General features: G+C 43.9%; 1 protein-coding gene across 7 annotated transcripts in view; it reads left to right on the top strand.

Moving 5' to 3' along the window:
• The window catches only part of LOC111151241 (signal transducer and activator of transcription 3), a 70415-nt gene that overhangs the window by 28489 nt on the left and 23614 nt on the right, over window positions 1-18312 (top strand). For all 7 annotated transcript variants that reach the window (XM_022509088.1, XM_022509083.1, XM_022509086.1 and 4 more), the window contains exons 2-4: window positions 11185-11335; window positions 13075-13219; window positions 13966-14064. In XM_022509088.1, coding sequence (XP_022364796.1) covers window positions 11208-11335; window positions 13075-13219; window positions 13966-14064 — 372 coding nt within the window. In that variant the 5' untranslated portion in view covers window positions 11185-11207. The remainder of the gene's footprint in view (window positions 1-11184; window positions 11336-13074; window positions 13220-13965; window positions 14065-18312) is intronic.

Genomic DNA, 18312 nt, shown 5'->3' with positions numbered 1-18312 from the left:
AGGGTGGCCTTGGTGCTTTTGAGCAGCTGGAAGAAGAGCAGGGTGAGTGCTGGGCGTTCGGCCAGCAGGCCAGTACCAGCTGAGGCAAGAAAGGCGGGGCTCACCAGGCCCTCGGTTGCACTAATGACACTTAGGGACACGTCCTGCCTGCCTGCTTTGGCATCTTAAGTCCTTTGTGTACATTGACTCATTCAGTTCTTAAGTGACCCTATGAGGTGAGTCCTGTTTTCTGCCCTTTTTCACAGGTGGGGAAACTGAGGCACAGAGGCTAACTGGTAGTTGGTGTGCAAGCCCCAGATCCTTGTTGTTAAATATCCGTGTACTCCCTTCTCTGCAGCATTTTTTCTTGGGTCACAGCAACCTTAATGTCTTGAGGGAATGGAGCCCGATCGCAGTTTACAGATGGAATAGTTTCTGGAGGCCATCCAGCCTAGGGTCTCCCACTGTCGGAGGTAATCCTGTGACGTTTCTCAGTGAACACTGAACCTCCATTTGAACCCCAAACACAAGAGGAGCCTGGGAGGTTGTTCCCTCCTCCTCCCTTTGTCTGAGTCCCATTTGCCCTTCATACAGTCGCCAAGCCCCATCACAGCTCCCTCTTTATTTCTGGAAGATGTCCACCTTGCAAGAACTTCCGGCCACTGCCAGATCTCACCTCTTATTGCTGCCTGAGGGATCTTAAATGTAAATCAGATTGTCCCAGCCTGCTGAACACTTTTCAGACTTACTTATAACCCCCAGTCAGGCGTTCATGTTTCTCAGTATGGCTTACATCGGGGCTTGGTTACACCTGCCCGGACCCCATCCCTGGAGATTATCATTCAGTACATCAGGAGTAAGGAGCAGCCTCCGGCTTCTGAAAGCCCCTCACGTCATCCTGACCACCCAGATCCTGATCTCCGCTCTCATTCCAGGGTCCTCAGTCTGGCCATGCAGTTAGCATCGTCCGGGGAGATTTTAAATATCGAAACATGGGTCCCTCCCTCAGCAGTTCTGATGTAATAAATCTGATTTGATTTCCCAGGCATCTCTCCCTTAAAGAAAAAAGAACTGCAGCCAGGTTGGGTACCTGTGGATGCAGAGGGAGTGCTCCAGAGGGCAGAACAGGGGTCAGTCTTGCGGGGAAGGAGGTTGATTCTGGAGTGTTTCGCCCTTGCATGTACAGATCTCCCCATCTTTGAAGAGCTGCTCCTCTGTAATTATTGTCCCCTCTCCTAACCACACTTCCTGTTCCCCAAGCCTTCTTGCTGGGCAAAATGTTCAAGTTCTCAGACTCTTCACACCCTGATTACCCTTCCCTGAATATGTTTGTTTTTTAGTCACGCCATTTAAATTATGATACATGGTAGAGATTCATGGTAGGTGTAAGCCTAGTTACAGCGGGATGGATAGCTTTAATTCAGACACTGTATGTGGCTGTTGAAAATGACGTAAGATTGGGATACCTGACTCAGTTGGTAGAGCTTGTGACTCCTGATCTTGGGGTCGTGAATTCAAGCCCCATGTTGGGCAGAGAGCTTCCTTTAAAAAAAAACAAAAACCAAAAACCAAAAACCCATATGATCACATTGGCTTGATGTCATGATTGACTCATGTGTTACTTAAAAATCAGTGAAAACTCCCCCTCTAGCCTAATGGGTAAGAGCAGGAATTCTGAAAACAGACTGTTTGGGTTAGGATTCAAGCTCCATGATGTTACTATCTGATGAGCTTGGGTGAATCACTTAAAATTCAGTATTTAGTTTCCTCCTCTGTAAAACAGGGTTAAAAATGTATTTATCTCATAGGGTTGTTGTGAAGATGAAATAAGTACCTGAAATATGTCAAGTGCTTAAAACAATGCCTAGAACATAGTGAAGTGCTATATAATATGCTATATAATAATCAGTGATAATCATTAGTTATTTGGCCTGCTCTTAAACCAAGGTTCATTCTTTCTGTCTTCTTCTTTCATTTGGTTATCATTTAGTGTTTTTTTTTTTTTAAGATTTTACTTATTTATTTGACAGATCACAAGTAGGCAGAGAGAGGAGGAAGTAGGATCCCCACTGAGCAGAGAGCCTGATGCAGAGCTCGATCCCAGGACCTTGAGATCATGACCTGAGCTGAAGGCAGAGGCCTTAACCCACTGAGCTACCCAGGTGCCCCTCATTTAGTGTTTTTACCTTTAGTCTTTCTAGCACCTGGAGCTATCCTTAGGTGAACTGTGTATGGAGGGAGATAAACTTCATCAGAGCACCCCCCAGCCCTCCTGCTCTTCTCTCTTCCCCTTAGACACGTACACTAAATCACAGCATTACAAACTCCCTCCCTCGGGAGATAATACAAAGACTCATTAAAATGCATGCATTTTGCATGGCAGAGAAAGCTGACTTCATCATTGAACATGGTTAATCTGATGAATTAATCTGTTTCCCTGGGCATTGAGGAGATAGATGTAGCTAAGAAGTACCAATGGAAGGAATGCTGTGGGAGGGAGGAACCATCCAGCTCCCCTAGGCACCCAGCACCACCTATGAGAGATGCTGTATATCCATTATTACTATTTTTTTAACTTTTATGGCAGTCTTTCAAAAGAGTGATACTTCCCCATTTTAGTGAAGTCAAGTAATACCCATAAAAGAAATAGCTGATGAATGGCAGGCAGGGTTTGGACCCAGGCCCATCCTATGGGACAGTCTGTCCCGTGTCCTTGGCCTCACATCACCCTGCTTCAGTGGAGCTTGTCTGGTCGGGGGAGTGGAAGTGTCACAAAATGGGGAGGCCATGTGATGCACCAATTTGGTCTGTTCTGTGGTTTTTATCTAGAGCTCAGACCTGTTCTCAAACAGCTTTAACCATAAACTGCACACTTAGTAATTGACAAAAGCACGTCTACTTGTGTTACTTTCAGTTTAGAAGCAATTATGTTTATATTGTTGTTCCTTTAATCTGAAATGTTTGTGATCAGATATGGTGCCTGTGCCAAATCAAGTATGGAGAATACATCGGTTTTTTACAGATTTTATTTATTTATTTTGAGAGAGAGAGCACGAGCGTGCAAGCACGAGCAGGAGGGACAGGGCACTGAGCGAGGAGCCCAGCTCAGGGCTTAGCCCCACAATCATGAGATCGTGACCTGAACTGAAATCAAGAGTGGGATGCGTAACCAACTGAGCCACACAGGTGCCCCAAGAATACATCATTTTTTAAAAAAAAAAGTCGTTAACACTATTTGATTTGACATAATTGGAGACTTTGTCAATTCATAATTCACAGAATCCTTTTGGATAGCTGGAGGAGCAGTAGATTCTGAGTTCTTGTAGTTTTGTTTTTAAGTTCTTGTAGTTTTGTTTTTAAGACTTTTTTATTGTTTTTTAAAGTAGGCTCCAGGTCTTTCGTGGATCTCAACATAGGGCTTGAATTCATGAGCCTGAGATCAAGATCTGAGCTGAGATTGAGTTGGACACTTAACTGACTGAGCCACCCAGGTGCCCCATTATTTTTAAGATCTTGATTGTTCTTCATGGATCAGAGCCCTAGATCTTTTTATCCTTTCTGCTGTTCACAATCCTGGCATAATTCATCTCTTAAAGTTAACTGTGAATCTGATACATTTTATTCTCTATGTTTCTAGATACGGATTAGAGAACTATTAGAAGATACTGCTAGTGCTAAGACCTTACACCATGTTAGCATTTAGAATGGACAAAATAAGGTGCTTGGCACAAGATTCTTTAACTCTACCAAGAGTTAAAGTGAGATGCGAGGAGTGAGGGATAATAGACTTTTGGGTTGAGAATGTTCCAGAGTGCCATTGAAAACTGCCCTTTCTCGGGGTACGTGGGCAGCTCAGTCAGTTAAGTGTCTGCCTTTGGCTCAGGTCATGATCTCAGAGTCCTGGGAATGAGCCCCATTTCAGGCTCCCTGTTCAGTGGGGAGTCTGCTTCTCCCTCTCTCCCCTGCTCCTGTTTTCTCTCCCACTCAACACTCTTTCTCTCCAAGAAAATAAATAAAATCTTGAAAAAACCATCCTTTTCTTTCCCTTGCTTCTCTGAACTCTACTCCCCAGTAGTTTAATACTCTGTCCATATATTCAATTTTTTTTTTAAAGATTTTATTTATTTATTTGACAGAGAGAGATCACAAGTAGACGGAGAGGCAGGCAGAGAGAGAGAGAGAGGGAAGCAGGCACCCTGCCGAGCAGAGAGCCCGATGCGGGACTCGATCCCAGGACCCTGAGATCATGACCTGAGCCGAAGGCAGCGGCTTAATCCACTGAGCCACCCAGGTGCCCCCATATATTCAATTTTGCCACATTAGTAGGGAACTAGAATTCATGTTCCTTTATATCTCAATATCCATTTTTACAACGAAGAGTTGGTTTCTGACTTCAAAGCAAATCCTATTATTTCTAATTAAATATATTTGAATATTACAATAACTGTAGTTGGATTGGGTGCTCAACTGTTAATATTTTCTCTTCTTAGGAAATCAAAATTAGATTTATATATAAACTTCCTATTATAAAGGCAAACACCTGGACTTAAACTAAAAGTACTATTTGGATTTGTAAGTAACAAAATTATATGTTTACTATACAAGCCTACTTTAAAAAGAGAGAGAGAGAGAGTGTGTGTGTGCTTAGGAGGGAGGGGAAGAGAGAGAATTTTAAGGAGGCTCCACACTGGGTGTGATTTCACACATGGGGCTTGGTCTCACAACCCTGAGATCATGACCTGAGCCAAAAGCAAGAGTCACAGGCTTAACATCTGAGCTGCTCAGTCCCCCCCAGGCATACTTATTTTGAATTACCTTTTTCTGATTTGAAATTACAGAGTCTTAATGTCTAAGGTAATTATGAATGGTTAAATTATCAATGGTTATGGGTGCCCGGGTGCCGGGTCGCTTAGTTGGTTAAATGTCTGACTTCAGCTTAGGTCATGATCTCTGGGTCCTGGATCTTTAAAAAAAATTATCCATGGTTAAATTGTTAAAAATACAGTATTTAAATATGGGCTCCCTGCTGTTCATTATACCTTTTGTCCCACAAGGAAAATTTCATGTAGGTTGAGTGTCTTGGTCTAGCATTAATTGCATTTTAGTTTAATAATTTTTCTTCTCCCTAATTTACTTTATGGAGTTTGAAGCTACCTCAGATTATTTCAGAAGTGGTATGGGGAGGATAAACAAATTGGAGCTTGCAAGTCTAAATAATTTTGTGGCCCTCGAGATTAGTAGGATTAGATTGAAAACACTAGTAGAAATGAGATAGTGGTTTCGAGGGCTTTGAACAAAAATATCTTTTCATAGAAAAGTGTTTGCTATATATTATGCTTTTTAAAAAATTTTTTATTTATTAGAGAGAGAGTGCATGTGCAAGCAGAGGGGAGGGGCAGAGGGCAGAGGGAGAAGCAGACTCCCCACTGAGCAGGAAGCCCAACTAGGGGCTCAATCCCAGGACCCTAAGATCATGACCTGAGCTGAAGGTAGACATTTAACTGACTGAGCCACCCAGGTGCCCCTAAAAATATCTTCTTAAAGGGGTGCCTGGGTGGTTCAGTTGGTTAAGGGTCTGACTCTTGCTTTCCACTCAGGTCATAATCTCTTGGGTCCTGGGATCAGTCCATCTTACGCTCTGAGCTCAGTGGGGAGTCTGCTTCATGAGTCTCTCCCTCTGTCCTCCCCCCGCCACACACACTCTCAAATAAATAAATCTTTATTTTTTTTAATTTTTTTTAAAGATTTTAATTATTTATTTGACAGACAGAGATCACAAGCAGGCAGAGAGAGAGAGGAGAAAGCAGGCTCCCTGCTGAGCAGAGAGCCCGATGCGGGGCTCGATCCCAGGACCCTGAGATCATGACCTGAGCCGAAGGCAGCGGCTTAACCCACTGAGCCACCCAGGCGCCCCTCAAATAAATAAATCTTTAAAAAAAAAATCTTCAGGGCGCCTGAATAGCTCAGTTGGTTAAGCATGTGCCTTTGGCTCAGGTCATGATCTGAGGGTCCTGGGATCAAGCCCTGAGTCAGGCTCCCAGCTCAGTGGGGAGGAGCCTGCTTCTCCCTCTCCCTCTGCCTTTCCCCCTTTTGTGTGTTTTCTCTCTCTCTCTGTCAAATAAATAAATAAAATCTTAAAAAAAATACCTTCTTAAAAGGACTAATTTCTATAGAAATTAGTGCAAGGGTACTTCTGTTACTTCTTTGTTTGCCTTAGTCACTGGGCCTTTCCTGAAGCAAAAGGGGCTTAGTAGAGGCAATGGATAAGATATGGCTTTGCTCTATTTATAATATAGGTATTTCTAATACAAAGTATGGCTAACACCCAAAAGAATCTTGTGACAAGGTGGAACAGAAATTATCTTTAGATCACTTTCTGTTCTGGATTGTATGTGCTGGGGTTTCGTCTCTCTCCTCACTTTGGCCCCTCACTCTACCACAAATCCATTAGTGTGTGGATGTGATTTACAAACCTTAATTTAAAACGAAGTTTTATGAAATGATGTAATGAATCCCTTTGTAAGGGGTCTGGATTTGTGTTTCTTGACACGTCTCTTGGTTTCCTTAGAATGTAATATATAAATGAAAACTGCGACTTTGGACAAACTTTACTGATCCTTACAGTAATAAGTTCCTCATCAGACAATAGCTGTTTGAGTTATGACTTGTTGGTAAGTTATCCCCAAGGGGTTGAGAAATTCCTGTTTTGAAAAGTCCGGAAAGTCTTTGGTGACTTGCTGTTTCATTTTTATTTTTCTTTTCTCTGAAGTTGTAGAAAACAGAATCAGATTTAATATTGCCTTTATATGCTCCCATCTGCTGTCTGCTAACGTAAACTTAGCACTCACCTCTGGAGAGAATTAAGCCCGGCGTCATGCTCTAAGCCAGTCTCTCTGTGGAATGAACTCATTTCTCTCTGCACCCAGAATGGCACTTGGCATTCAGATTGTGCAGATCACTTTCTGTGTCCTGCGGGTCTGTGAAAATGGTTATTAAATCACAGGCTTTGCATTATTTCGTAGATAAATACTTCAGTGAGAACTTAAGTGGAGTTCTTTAACTTGTAATTTGAAAGAACAGAATTGAGATTGTGAAATAAGGTAGGCTCTTGTAAAACCTTTTCCGGTAAAACAGTGGCCACAAGCTAGTTGGCAATGGTTTTCCTAGACAGTTTGGCTGGTGATCTCCTAAGGATATACCGTTCTTATGAAGAACATTGGGCTAATTGCCTTGTGGCTGTTGTTGGTTAAATATGGTTTGTAGCTAAGCAGCCTGTGAGAAAATGATCACTTGTAAGGCTCTTTGCTCATCTCCTTGAGAATACTGTCTGCTTTTGGCTTTAACTTGCAGTGAATTTTTTAAAAAAATATAGCTATTACAGTGTTAACCTACAGTGATTAGACTAAGAAGTGAAGCATAATGCCAGTCATTTTTGGTGCCTTACTTTTTTTTAAACTCTTTTTTTTTAAAGATTTTATTTATTTATTTGACAGAGAGAGATCAAAAGTAGGCAGAGAGGCCGGCAGAGAGAGAGGGGGAAGCAGGCTTCCTGCTGAGCAGAGAGCCTGATGTGGGGCTCGATCCTAGGACCCTGGGATCATGACCTGAGCCAAAGGCAGAGTCTTAAACCACTGAGCCACCCAGGTGCCCCTGGTGCTTTACTTTTATGGAAAAAAAAACAAACAAACAACCTAGTAACTGGTTTGTGGTCTAATAAATGACAAAATTATTGTACTACTTGTATGTGTACTACTTGTACTACCTGTACTACTTGTATTACTATCCCCTTTGTGTTGTCCCACCCAACCCCAAGCCAAAACTATAACAACAAAAAACACCTCTGAGTTACGGACCTAGAAATGAACTAGACAATTTTCAACAACTTGTACTTTTTTTTTAAGATTTTTTATTTATTTATTTGACAGACAGAGATCACAAGTAGGCAGAGAGGCAGGCAGAGAGAGAGGAGGAAGCAGGCTCCCTGCTGAGCAGAGAGCCCAATGTGGGGCTTGATCCCAGGACCCTGGGATCATGACCTGAGCCGAAGGCAGAGGCTTTAACCCACTGAGCCACCCAGGCGCCCCCAGCTTGTACTTTTTTAATGGTTTGCTGAAAATGTGTATATTTGTGTGTGACCCAGTGTTCATGTCCAGTTGAGCAGGTATAGTGGGGTGTTGCTTTATCGTTATAACATGGAACTTTAGGGAGTAGATTGTGATGGCTATACATTTGTATCCAAGTTAAGCAATTAAGTAATTAGTCTGTTTTTTAAATTAACTTATAACATTGGACTTTATTATAAAAAGTAGGTGTCTAGGGGCACCTGGCTGGCTCAGTTGGTGGAACATGTGATTCTTGATCTTGGGGTTGTGAATTCAGTCCCCACACTGCAGGTAGAGAGTGTACTTTATTTTTTTTAAAGATTTTATTTATTTATTTGACAGAGATTACAAGCAGGCAGAGAGGCAGGCAGAGAGAGAGGGGGAAGCAGGCTCCCCTCTGAGCAGAGAACCTGATGTGGGGCTTTGATCCCAGGACCCTGGGATCATGACCCAAGCTGAAGGCAGACGCCCAACCCACTGAGCCACCCCGACGTCTTGGCCTTTCATTTCTTATCGAGGGTGATACCCACCGTGGTTATAATGCCTCAGCTACCGCTTTCGTTCCAGCCAGTGCTCAGTATACGTGTACCATGGCCCAAGCAGCATCTGTCCTGTGGCAGATTGGTCTTGGGGGTAGTAAGGACAGGGGCAACAGCAAAGGTGTGGTAACTGAAAATGTTTGGGACGTGCCTAAGAGGAAGGAAGACATTGTTTAAAAAAAATTAAATCAGTGCCAAGCACCACCTCTGGTGTCGTCAGAAGGTTCAGTTTATTTATGGAAACATACTGGCCTGATGGGGGCAATTACCTCATTCGGACATTCTCATTGCTTTACTTTATTGAACTTTTTCTTCTTTTAAAAAAATTATTTATTTATTTATTTATTTATTTGAGAGAGAGGGTCCTCATGAGCAGGGGGAGGGGCAGAGGGAGAAGCAGGTTTCCTGCTGAGCAGGGAGCGTGATGCCGGGCTCCATCCCAGGACCCTGGGATCATGACCAGAGCTGAAGGCATACGCTTAACCGACTGAGCCACCCAGGCGCCCCTCAACTGAGAACTTTTTTTTAAATAATTTTTTAATTTTTTAATAAACATATAATGTAGTATTAGCGCCAGCGGTACAGGTCTGTGAATCGCCAGGTTTACACACTTCACAGCACTCACCATAGCACATACCCTCCCCAATGTCCATAACCCCACCACCCTCTCCCTACCCTCCTCCCCCCCGGCAACCCTCAGTTTGTTTTGTGAAATTAAGAGTCTCTTGGGGCGCCTGGGTGGCTCAGTGGGTTAAGCCTCTGCCTTCGGCTCAGGTCATGATCTCAGGATCCTGGGATCGAGTCCAGCATTGGACTCCCTGCTCAGCGGGGAGCCCGCTTCCCCCTCTCCCTCTGCTGCTCCCCCCACTTGTGCTCTCTCTCCTTTTCTCACTCTCTGTCAAATAAATAAATTCTTTAAAAAAAAAAAAAAAAGGTCTCTTATGGTTTGTCTCCCTCCCAATCCCATCTTGTTTCATTTATTCTTTTCCCACCCCCCAAACCCCCCACGTTGCATCTCCACTTCCTCGTATCAGGGAGATCATATGATCATTGTCTTTCTCTGATTGACTTATTTCACTAAGCATAATACCCTCTAGTTCCATCCACGTTGTTGCAAATGGCAAGATTTCATTTTTTTGATGGCTGCATAGTATTCCTGTGTGTGTGTGTGTGTGTGTGTGTGTGTGTGTGTGTGTGTGTGTGTACACATATACATATACATATACCACATCTTCTTTATCCATTCATCTGTTGATGGACATCTAGGTTCTTTCCATAGTTTGGCTATTGTAGACCTTGCTGCTGTAAACATTAGGGTGCACATGCCCCTTCGGATCACTATGTTTATATCTTTAGGGTAAATACCCAGTAGTACAATTGCTGGGTTGTAGGATAGCTCTATTTTCAGCTTTTTGAGGAAGCTCCATGCTGTTTTCCAGAGTGGTTGCACCAGCTTGCATTCCCACCAACAGTATAGGAGGGTTCCCCTTTCTCCGCATCCTTGCCAGCATCTGTCATTTCCTGAGTTGTTAATTTTAGCCATTCTGACTGGTGTGAGGTGGTATCTCATTGTGGTTTTGATTTGTATTTCCCTGATGCCGAGTGATGTGGAGCACTTTTTCATGTGTCTGTTGGCCATCTCGATGTCTTCTTTGAAGAAATGTCTGTTCATGTCCTCTGCCCATTTCTTGATTGGATTATTTGTTGTTTGGGTGTTGAGTTTGCTAAGCTCTTTATAGATTTTGGATACTAGCCCTTTATCTGATATGTCATTTGCAAATACCTTCTCCCATTCTGTCAGTTGTCTTTTGATTTTGTTAACTGTTTCCTTTGCTGTGCAAAAGCTTTTGATCTTGATGAAGTCCCAGTAGTTCATTTTTGCCCTTGCTTCCCTTGCCTTTGGCGATGTTCCTAGAAGAAGTTGCTGCAGCTAAGGTCGAAGAGGTTGCTGCCTGTGTTAACTGAGAACTCTTTTCAAAACAAAATTACTTTTCATTGACTTGGAGAATCTCCGGCAGGTCCTTGCTTATACTTTTAAGCCTGTATTCTTAGAATTAGCTTTGTTTTCCCTAAACAGCCACATTCCCCCACATTTCGGTCTGACTTTAGGCTTGTTGTCTATACCCTCCAGTGCACCCCCTTAGAAGAGGGGTAGGGTGGAAAGAAAGGAGCTGACATGCTACGTATTTTACTAACTTCTTCAGAAATATCTCGACAACCATGAGAGGTGGGAATGATATCTCTGTTTTATAGACGAGGAAGTGGAAATCTGAAAGTTATTTTTCAACTTCACATACATCTGGGAGATAACAGATTCTGGAACTTGGCTGATGCCACGCCCACATCACCATCCCAGGGCAGGAGAAGCTGTGATGTGCTTCCAGAGGCAGAGACTGGGGATGTGTCTGTATTACTGTAAACTGGGAGAAACACAGAGGATCCTGTGCAAAGCATCTTTTATCCCTAATCACAGACCCGATGCCTGTGTTGGGTAGATGGGGTGTTCCTAGGTGGTTTGCTCCTCCTAAGGCTTGCAGTGACCCTGTGGACACTTTGGTTTACAGTTGGGACCCCTGATTGCCACAGGATGGCCCAATGGAATCAGCTACAGCAGCTCGACACGCGGTACCTGGAGCAGCTTCATCAGCTGTACAGCGACAGCTTCCCGATGGAGCTGCGGCAGTTTCTGGCTGCTTGGATCGAGAGTCAGGATTGGTAAGTCCTTCCTGAGAAGCTCCCCAGAGTGTCGGGTTTGGGTTTGAGTCAAGAGACCTAACCTGTTCTAGCTTAACTCTGTGCTATTTCATCAAAAAACTTAAGGGTATAGGTGATGGGGTGAAAGAAATCAGGAAATAAAGACAGACTCTCAGTCTTGCAAAACGTGTTCTATGTTAGAAGTGTATGCAGGCAACTGTCTCTTGGCACCTGGGACAGCAGCCTGCTTGGTGGTAGATGTTTCGAAGGCTGATTTGGATCTCGTCTCCTTGGCGAGAGCCTCTGTGTGTTCTGACACTCCAGGGATGTGCTACAAATATATTTTATCTCAAGGAGAGTTCTCCCATGGGTAGAGATTTGGGTATGTAATTCTGATTCCTCTTTAATTAAAGGAAGGAGACACAGAGTTAAGAGAAACAGACTCATTCATAGAGATGATGGCCCAGAATTCCAAGGACTGTTTCTTCATTTTTTTTTCCCCCTTCTTTTTTAGAGAGAGAGTGGGGGAAAGGGCAGAGGGAGAGGGACAGAGGGAATCTTTTTTTTTTTTAAGATTTTATTTATTTATTTGTCAGAGAGAGAGCCCACAAACAGGCAGAGGCGGAGAGAAAAGGAGGCTCCCTGCCGAGCAAGGAGCCCGATGTGGGACTCGATCCCAGGACCCCAGGATCATGACCTGAGCCGAAGGCTTTGGCATCGGCTTACCCAACTGAGCCACCCAGGCGTCCTGACAGAGAGAATCTTAAGCAGGCTTCATGACGCTGGGATCATGACCCCAGCTGACCAAGAGTTGAATGCTTAACCGACTGAGCCATGCAAGCACCGTTTTTTCCTTCACGTTAATGTGTTCAGATCTACCTATTAATTTTCATTTAATTCAGGACTATGACCTAGTTTTTCTAGAATTTGAAGAGGGTCCAGGGAGGTGAGTCAGAGATGATAGAGTTGGGCCATCCTGATCTGGGTTTGCTTATTTGTTACTAATAATCTGACTGCAGAGCTGACTGAGTGAGAATTTTAAAAAGCCAAACAGCGTATATGTCCACTTCACTTGAGTATTTTTTTTTTAAGATTTTTTTTTAAAGATTTTATTTATTTATTTGAAACAGAGAGAGAGAGATCACAAGTATGCAGAGAGGCAGGCATAGAGAGAGAGGGGAGAAAGCAGGCTCCCCGCCGAGCAGAGAGCCCGATGCGGGCCTCGATCCCAGGACCCTGAGATCATGACCTGAGCCAAAGGCAGAGGCCTAACCCACTGAGCCACCCAGGCGCACTTTTTTTTTAAGATTTTTAAAAAATTTATTTATTTGTCAGAGAGCACAAGTAGGCAGAGCAGCAGGCAGAGGGAGAGAGAGAAGCAGGCTCCCCACTGAGCAAGGAGCCCGTTTCAGGGCTCAATTCCAGGACTCCAGGATCATGACCTGAGCCGAAGGCAGCTGTTCAGCCAACTAAGCCACCCAGGCGCCCCCACTTGAGTATTTTATAAGTGTAGACTATGGCAATGGCTAATAGTGTCTGGAATAATTGTTAATAATCATTGAATTCATGATATTTCTTGCTGCTGAGCAAGGTGAATCTAAAGTGAGGAGTGGGTTAAAGTATCAAGTCTGTCTTGTTTTTTTCCCACCTTGATGGTGATTTGTCCGCATGGCGCGCATGCATGCTTATGGGGTGTGTGTGTGTGTATGCGGGTGTGTGTCGGTTTCAGAATCGTACTGTATCCTTCTTCCTTTTCTTAGGGCATATGCGGCCAGCAAGGAATCACATGCAACTTTGGTGTTTCATAATCTCCTGGGTGAGATTGACCAGCAATACAGCCGTTTCCTGCAGGAGTCAAATGTTCTCTATCAGCACAATCTGCGGAGAATCAAGCAGTTCCTTCAGGTGGGATGCGAAACTGACCCTGCAGAGTAGGCTGTTAGCTTTCTGTCCAGGAAGTATTTCTTTCCTCATTTGCCTAGGTAATGAGATCCTATCTTGTACTTTAAATCAAAGGAGAAATTACTAGCCCTTCCTCAAGCCTCTGTATACCCACCCTTGGGCATCATTATCTGAGATACACTTTTTTTGTCCTCTGGAGACATAATTGTTACAGTAATCATCTTATATTAGTATATCTTAATGACATGATCAGAACTAGTAGTTTCATAGGAAAATGACTTTTTTTTTTTTGAAGAGAGGAAGGGGTGGAAGGAGCAGAAGGAGGGAGAAAGAATCTTAAGCAGGCTCCACACCCAGGGCGAGCCCCACTCCGCACTGGTATCATGACCCTGAGATCATGACCTGAGCCGAAATCAAGAGTCAGACGCCCCACTGACTGAGCCACCCAGACACCCCAGATGATTTATTTTTAAATGTTAAATGTTTGACTGTAATCAGATACTCTTGGACAAGGTCTGTCACCTCCATAGGACACCAAGATAACATATTGTCCAAAGACTCAGTATGCCCTCTGTCACAGAAGGACAGCTCACTGTGACGGTCTTTTTTCTGTTCTCCCCTTCATCTCCCACTGGTGGCAACCAGGCTCTGAGGTCCTCATTTTATTGTTTCATGTAGTAGGTGTAGTATTCTGGGTCCACAGCTCCTTGGTCTACTGCTACTTTTCATTCTTTCTCTCCCGCTTATAGAGCAGATATCTGGAGAAGCCAATGGAGATTGCCCGAATCGTGGCCCGGTGCCTGTGGGAAGAGTCCCGCCTGCTCCAGACTGCGGCCACTGCAGCCCAGGTGAGACATGGGAAGAAACAAAGCACCATTGAAGATGCGCTTCCCTTCTTGTGTGCAGAGATGGGCTCCCTCTTACACAGTCATAAAAGTGTGCAACAACCTCCGTGGGAAAAGTGGATGCGTGGGGTTTTTCTTTTCTTGCTTTCTTTTTTTTTATTAAACATTTTATTTATTTATTTGACAGACCGAGATCACAAGTAGGCAGAAAGACAGGCAGAGAGAGGGGGAAACAGGCTCCCCGCTGAGCAGAGAGCCCGATGCGGGGCTTGATCCCAGGACTCTGGGATCATGACCTGAGTTGAAGGCAGAGGCTTAACCAACTGAGCCACCCAGGGGCCCCATGTGGGGTTTTTCTTACAAACAATGAAAAGAAGTTTTTTTTTTCTTGAGTACATAATGCATGGTCTTTTTAAAAAAAAAATTAAAATTTGACACAATAGTATAAGGAAGAAAGTTGTGTTTTTTTTAAGATTTTATTTATTTATTTGAGAGAGAGAGAGATGAGTGAGAGAGCATGAGAGGGGAGCTCGGAGAGAGAAGCAGACTTCCCATGGAGCCAGGAACTGGACACGGGACTCGATCCCAGGGCTCAAGGACCTGAGCGGAAGGTAGCTGCTCAACCAACTGAGCCACCCAGGCACCCTAAGGAAGAAAGTTTTACAAAAATCTGAAATGTCCCTCCCTCTCTTTATTATCTCTTCCCAGGAGACCAGTGTGAATAGTCTCGTATATATCCTTCAGTATATCTTTCTCCAGGCTCATATAAACTACAGAAAATAAACACACACGCACACTATATTTAAATGAGTTTACTTCTCTGTATCTTGCCTTTTTCATTTAATATTACATTATGAAAAAATGTTGGAAAGCTGGAGACAAAATTGTCATTATTTATAGATAGATAGGTCTTCCTGTAAGATCCAAGAGAAATAATTAAAAAAAAAAAAGCCATTGGCATTATTAACAAGAGTTTAGAAAGATGACTGCATTCCAGGTAAGTATTTTAAGAATCCTATGTAGTTACGTAATAGCAACAATAACCTGTTAGAAAATGTCAGGAAAGAAAAGATCTGATTCATAATAGTAAAAACACTTGTATATAGTATGCATGTATTATTGGTATATATGATAAAATGACTGGAAGGTTATATATTGACTCATCACAGTGGTTGGTTACAGGAGGCTTTTTTTTACTTTCTCTGAGGGGGTTTTATTTTCTTTACTATAATCAGAGACTTTTTTTTCTTCCCTGACCCCATGTTTTACTATGTATTTACTTTTAAAGATTTTATTTATTTATTTGACAGAGAGAGAGATAGTGAGAGAGGGAACACAAGCAGGGGGAGCTGAAGAGGGAGAAGCAGGCTTCCCACTGAGCAGGGAGCTGGATGTGGGGCTCGATCCTAGGACCCTGGGTTCCACCTGGGCCAAAGTCAGACAATGACAGAGCCAGATAGGCACCCCTGGCCCCACTTCTTTAAAAAATAATTTGTGCTAAAATGCACACAACATGAAACTTACAATCTGAATCTTTTTTTTAAAGATTTTATTTATTTATTTGAGAGAGAGAATGTTGGGGGAGGGAATGGCAGAGGGAGAGAAGAAGCAGACTCCCTGCTGAGCAGGGAGCCTGATGCAGGGCTCGATCCCAGGACCCTGGGATCATGACCTGACCCAAAGGCCGATGCTAAACCAACCGAACCACCCAAGGTGGTTTTTCTGATCTGATATATTTTCAAGTGTACACTTCATAGTGTTGGAGTTCAGTTACATCGTTGTGCAGCCATCTCCAGAACTCTTTTCATCTTACAAAACTAAAACCCATGAAACAACAGTTCTTCGTTCCCATCTCACCGCAGCCCCTGGCAACCACCACTTTCCTTTCTGTCTCTGTGAATTTGGGACGTCATAGAAGTGGACTCCTACCCTGTATTTTTGTGCCTGGGTCACTTTCCTTACCATAATGCCTTACTGTTCATCCTTGTAACACACCTCAGAATTTGCTGTCTTTCAGAAGCTGAATGATGTTCTGCTGTATATAGACGACATTTTGTTGACGCATTCATCTGTTGAGGGACACTTGGATGGCGTCTGCCTTTTGGCTATTGTGAATAATGCTGATATGAACAGAAGTGTACAGTTTTTTCTCTTACAAGACAAAAATGTAGCAGGAACAGAAAAAAAAGGACATCTAAGTCAAACTGAGGGAGTTGGGGAAGGTATCACAGAGAGAGAGAGAGATTGTGTTTGAGCCAAGACTTAAGGCTGATGGCAAGTACACCAGGCTGATGAGGAGAGAGCACTCCAGGCAGAGAGAAGATGGTGTTCAGACAGGGAAACATGAACGCATGTATTGTTGGGAGGAGCTGTGAAAAATTCCGCATCTGGTTGGATAAGGAAAGGTCAAGGGCCATATTGTGAACATCTCTTCAGTCAGTCATGCCCAGCAGCTGGGCTTTGGAAGAGCAGTTTATCACAAGGGTTCAAGGGCCAGGCTGCCTGGGTTTGAGCCTCGTAGCTCTGCCCCTTGCTGGGTAACCTCAGGCTGTGGGAGTGTGCCTCCACGGGAATGGTCATCCTACTTCATTTCATAGAATTACATTAACTCGTGCCTGTAAGTGCTTAGAGCCTGACACATACATGCAAAGTAAACATGAACTGCTCTCCGCTATTGCTGTCACAAGCACGGTCATCATCGTTGCGGTCACCACTACTGTAAGAAATGAGAACCCACTGAGGAACCCAGAGCAGAGCACTGATGTGCTCAGATATGCATGAGGGGGAACTGATAACACTCATTGTTTGAGACACCAGAGACAGTCCAGTTTGCAAAGAGGCACTCCCCTTTGTATCACTGGAGTTCTCTGTTCTGGAGAACCTTTATGTGTTCATCCTGTCCCATAAGATAAAAATACTCAATTTAAGCCAATTTGGGTAGAGGCTTCCAAATTTATCACAAAAGGCAAGGGAACAGTGGGTTCCCTGCGGATGTTCCCGATCTTACAGATCCAGGGTTGGCAAACAGTGCCCGTGGCCTCAGTCCAACCTGCCATGCCTGTTTTTATAAATGAAATTTTGGGGAACACAGCCACACCCATTTATAAACGCGTTGTCTCTGGTTGCTTTCGTGCTGTGGGGACAGAGCTGAGTCTTTATAGCAGAGACTGGATGACCCAGAAAGCCAAAAATATGTACCACAGCCTTTATAAGGGAAAGTTTGCCACCCTTGACCTAGAACTACAAATTGGATACTTGATGTCTTAATGCAGGCCTTCCTGTTATTTTCTCTTTTTACATCATCTGGCATGTTCTTAAGTGTCTTTTATGGGTAGAGCACCAGGAGCTAGGAAGACGAGTAGATGTGAGCCCTTCCAAGCAGGGCTCTCAGTCTAGTTGGGATGATAGGTATACAAACACTCAAAGTGAGAGAAACATAGAGGAAGATGTGAGTAATTTTGCCTACAGAAGTTGAATAAGGTTTTAAAGAAGAGCAGACAGTTGCACTGAGTTTGAAGGTGAGGGAGTTCGGGTGTCCTTGGGTGGAAGCGCATGCCAGTCTGAGCCAGTGGTGTGTGGGGAGCATGCTGTATGTGGGGAACAGTGGGTAGTTTGGGATGACTGAAACACAGGGTCGGCTTCCCTTGTCATCAGGTTGCGTTGGTATGTGCTGCGTGGAGATGTATATCTGTACCTGGAAGCAGAGGGAGCTGGTAGGTTTTACGCTGGTCCTGGAGGTGGGCTTCTGTGCGTGGCAATGAACCATATCTGTTTCCCTTTAAGTGCAGTACCAGTTTAGAAATAGACACGGCAGTCCAAAACAGTAAACTGTCAGCTGTATTGTTGATAAAATAAGACTGGAAAATGTGGTTTGGGCAGGTAACCATTGGGGATTTCTGATGCCTGCCCCTGTGTTTGATCTGGGCTGTGGTTTGTAGGACAATATATCCCCAGCCTTATGGACCCACTGAACACAGAATGAGAGGCCCCTAGAACGGCTTCTAGAAACCAGTCCCTTGCTCCTGCCTTGTGTGTGCCCCAGGAAGGCAGAGGTGGAAGAGAGAGGCACCAGCTAAAGTGCTGGGCTCTTCGAATGTGCGTGCAGTCTTTCTCCTAATCTCCCCAATCAGATGAGTCACTCCCACTGTGAAGAGAATAAATAGGGGTGGTGGTTGCCTTCCCTGAACTCAGGGAAGTTGGTGTTTTGTGGACTTTGATGGGGACTGTTGGAAAGGGAGAGAGTGGGTCCCT

This window comes from Enhydra lutris, unplaced genomic scaffold (assembly GCF_002288905.1).
Source record: "Enhydra lutris kenyoni isolate GAN:26980312 unplaced genomic scaffold, ASM228890v2 scaffoldscaffold26, whole genome shotgun sequence".
In the NCBI taxonomy this organism is placed as follows: Eukaryota; Metazoa; Chordata; class Mammalia; order Carnivora; family Mustelidae; genus Enhydra; species Enhydra lutris.
The sequence above is the reverse complement of the archived record's forward strand: the minus strand, read 5'-3'. Positions and strand labels throughout refer to the sequence as shown.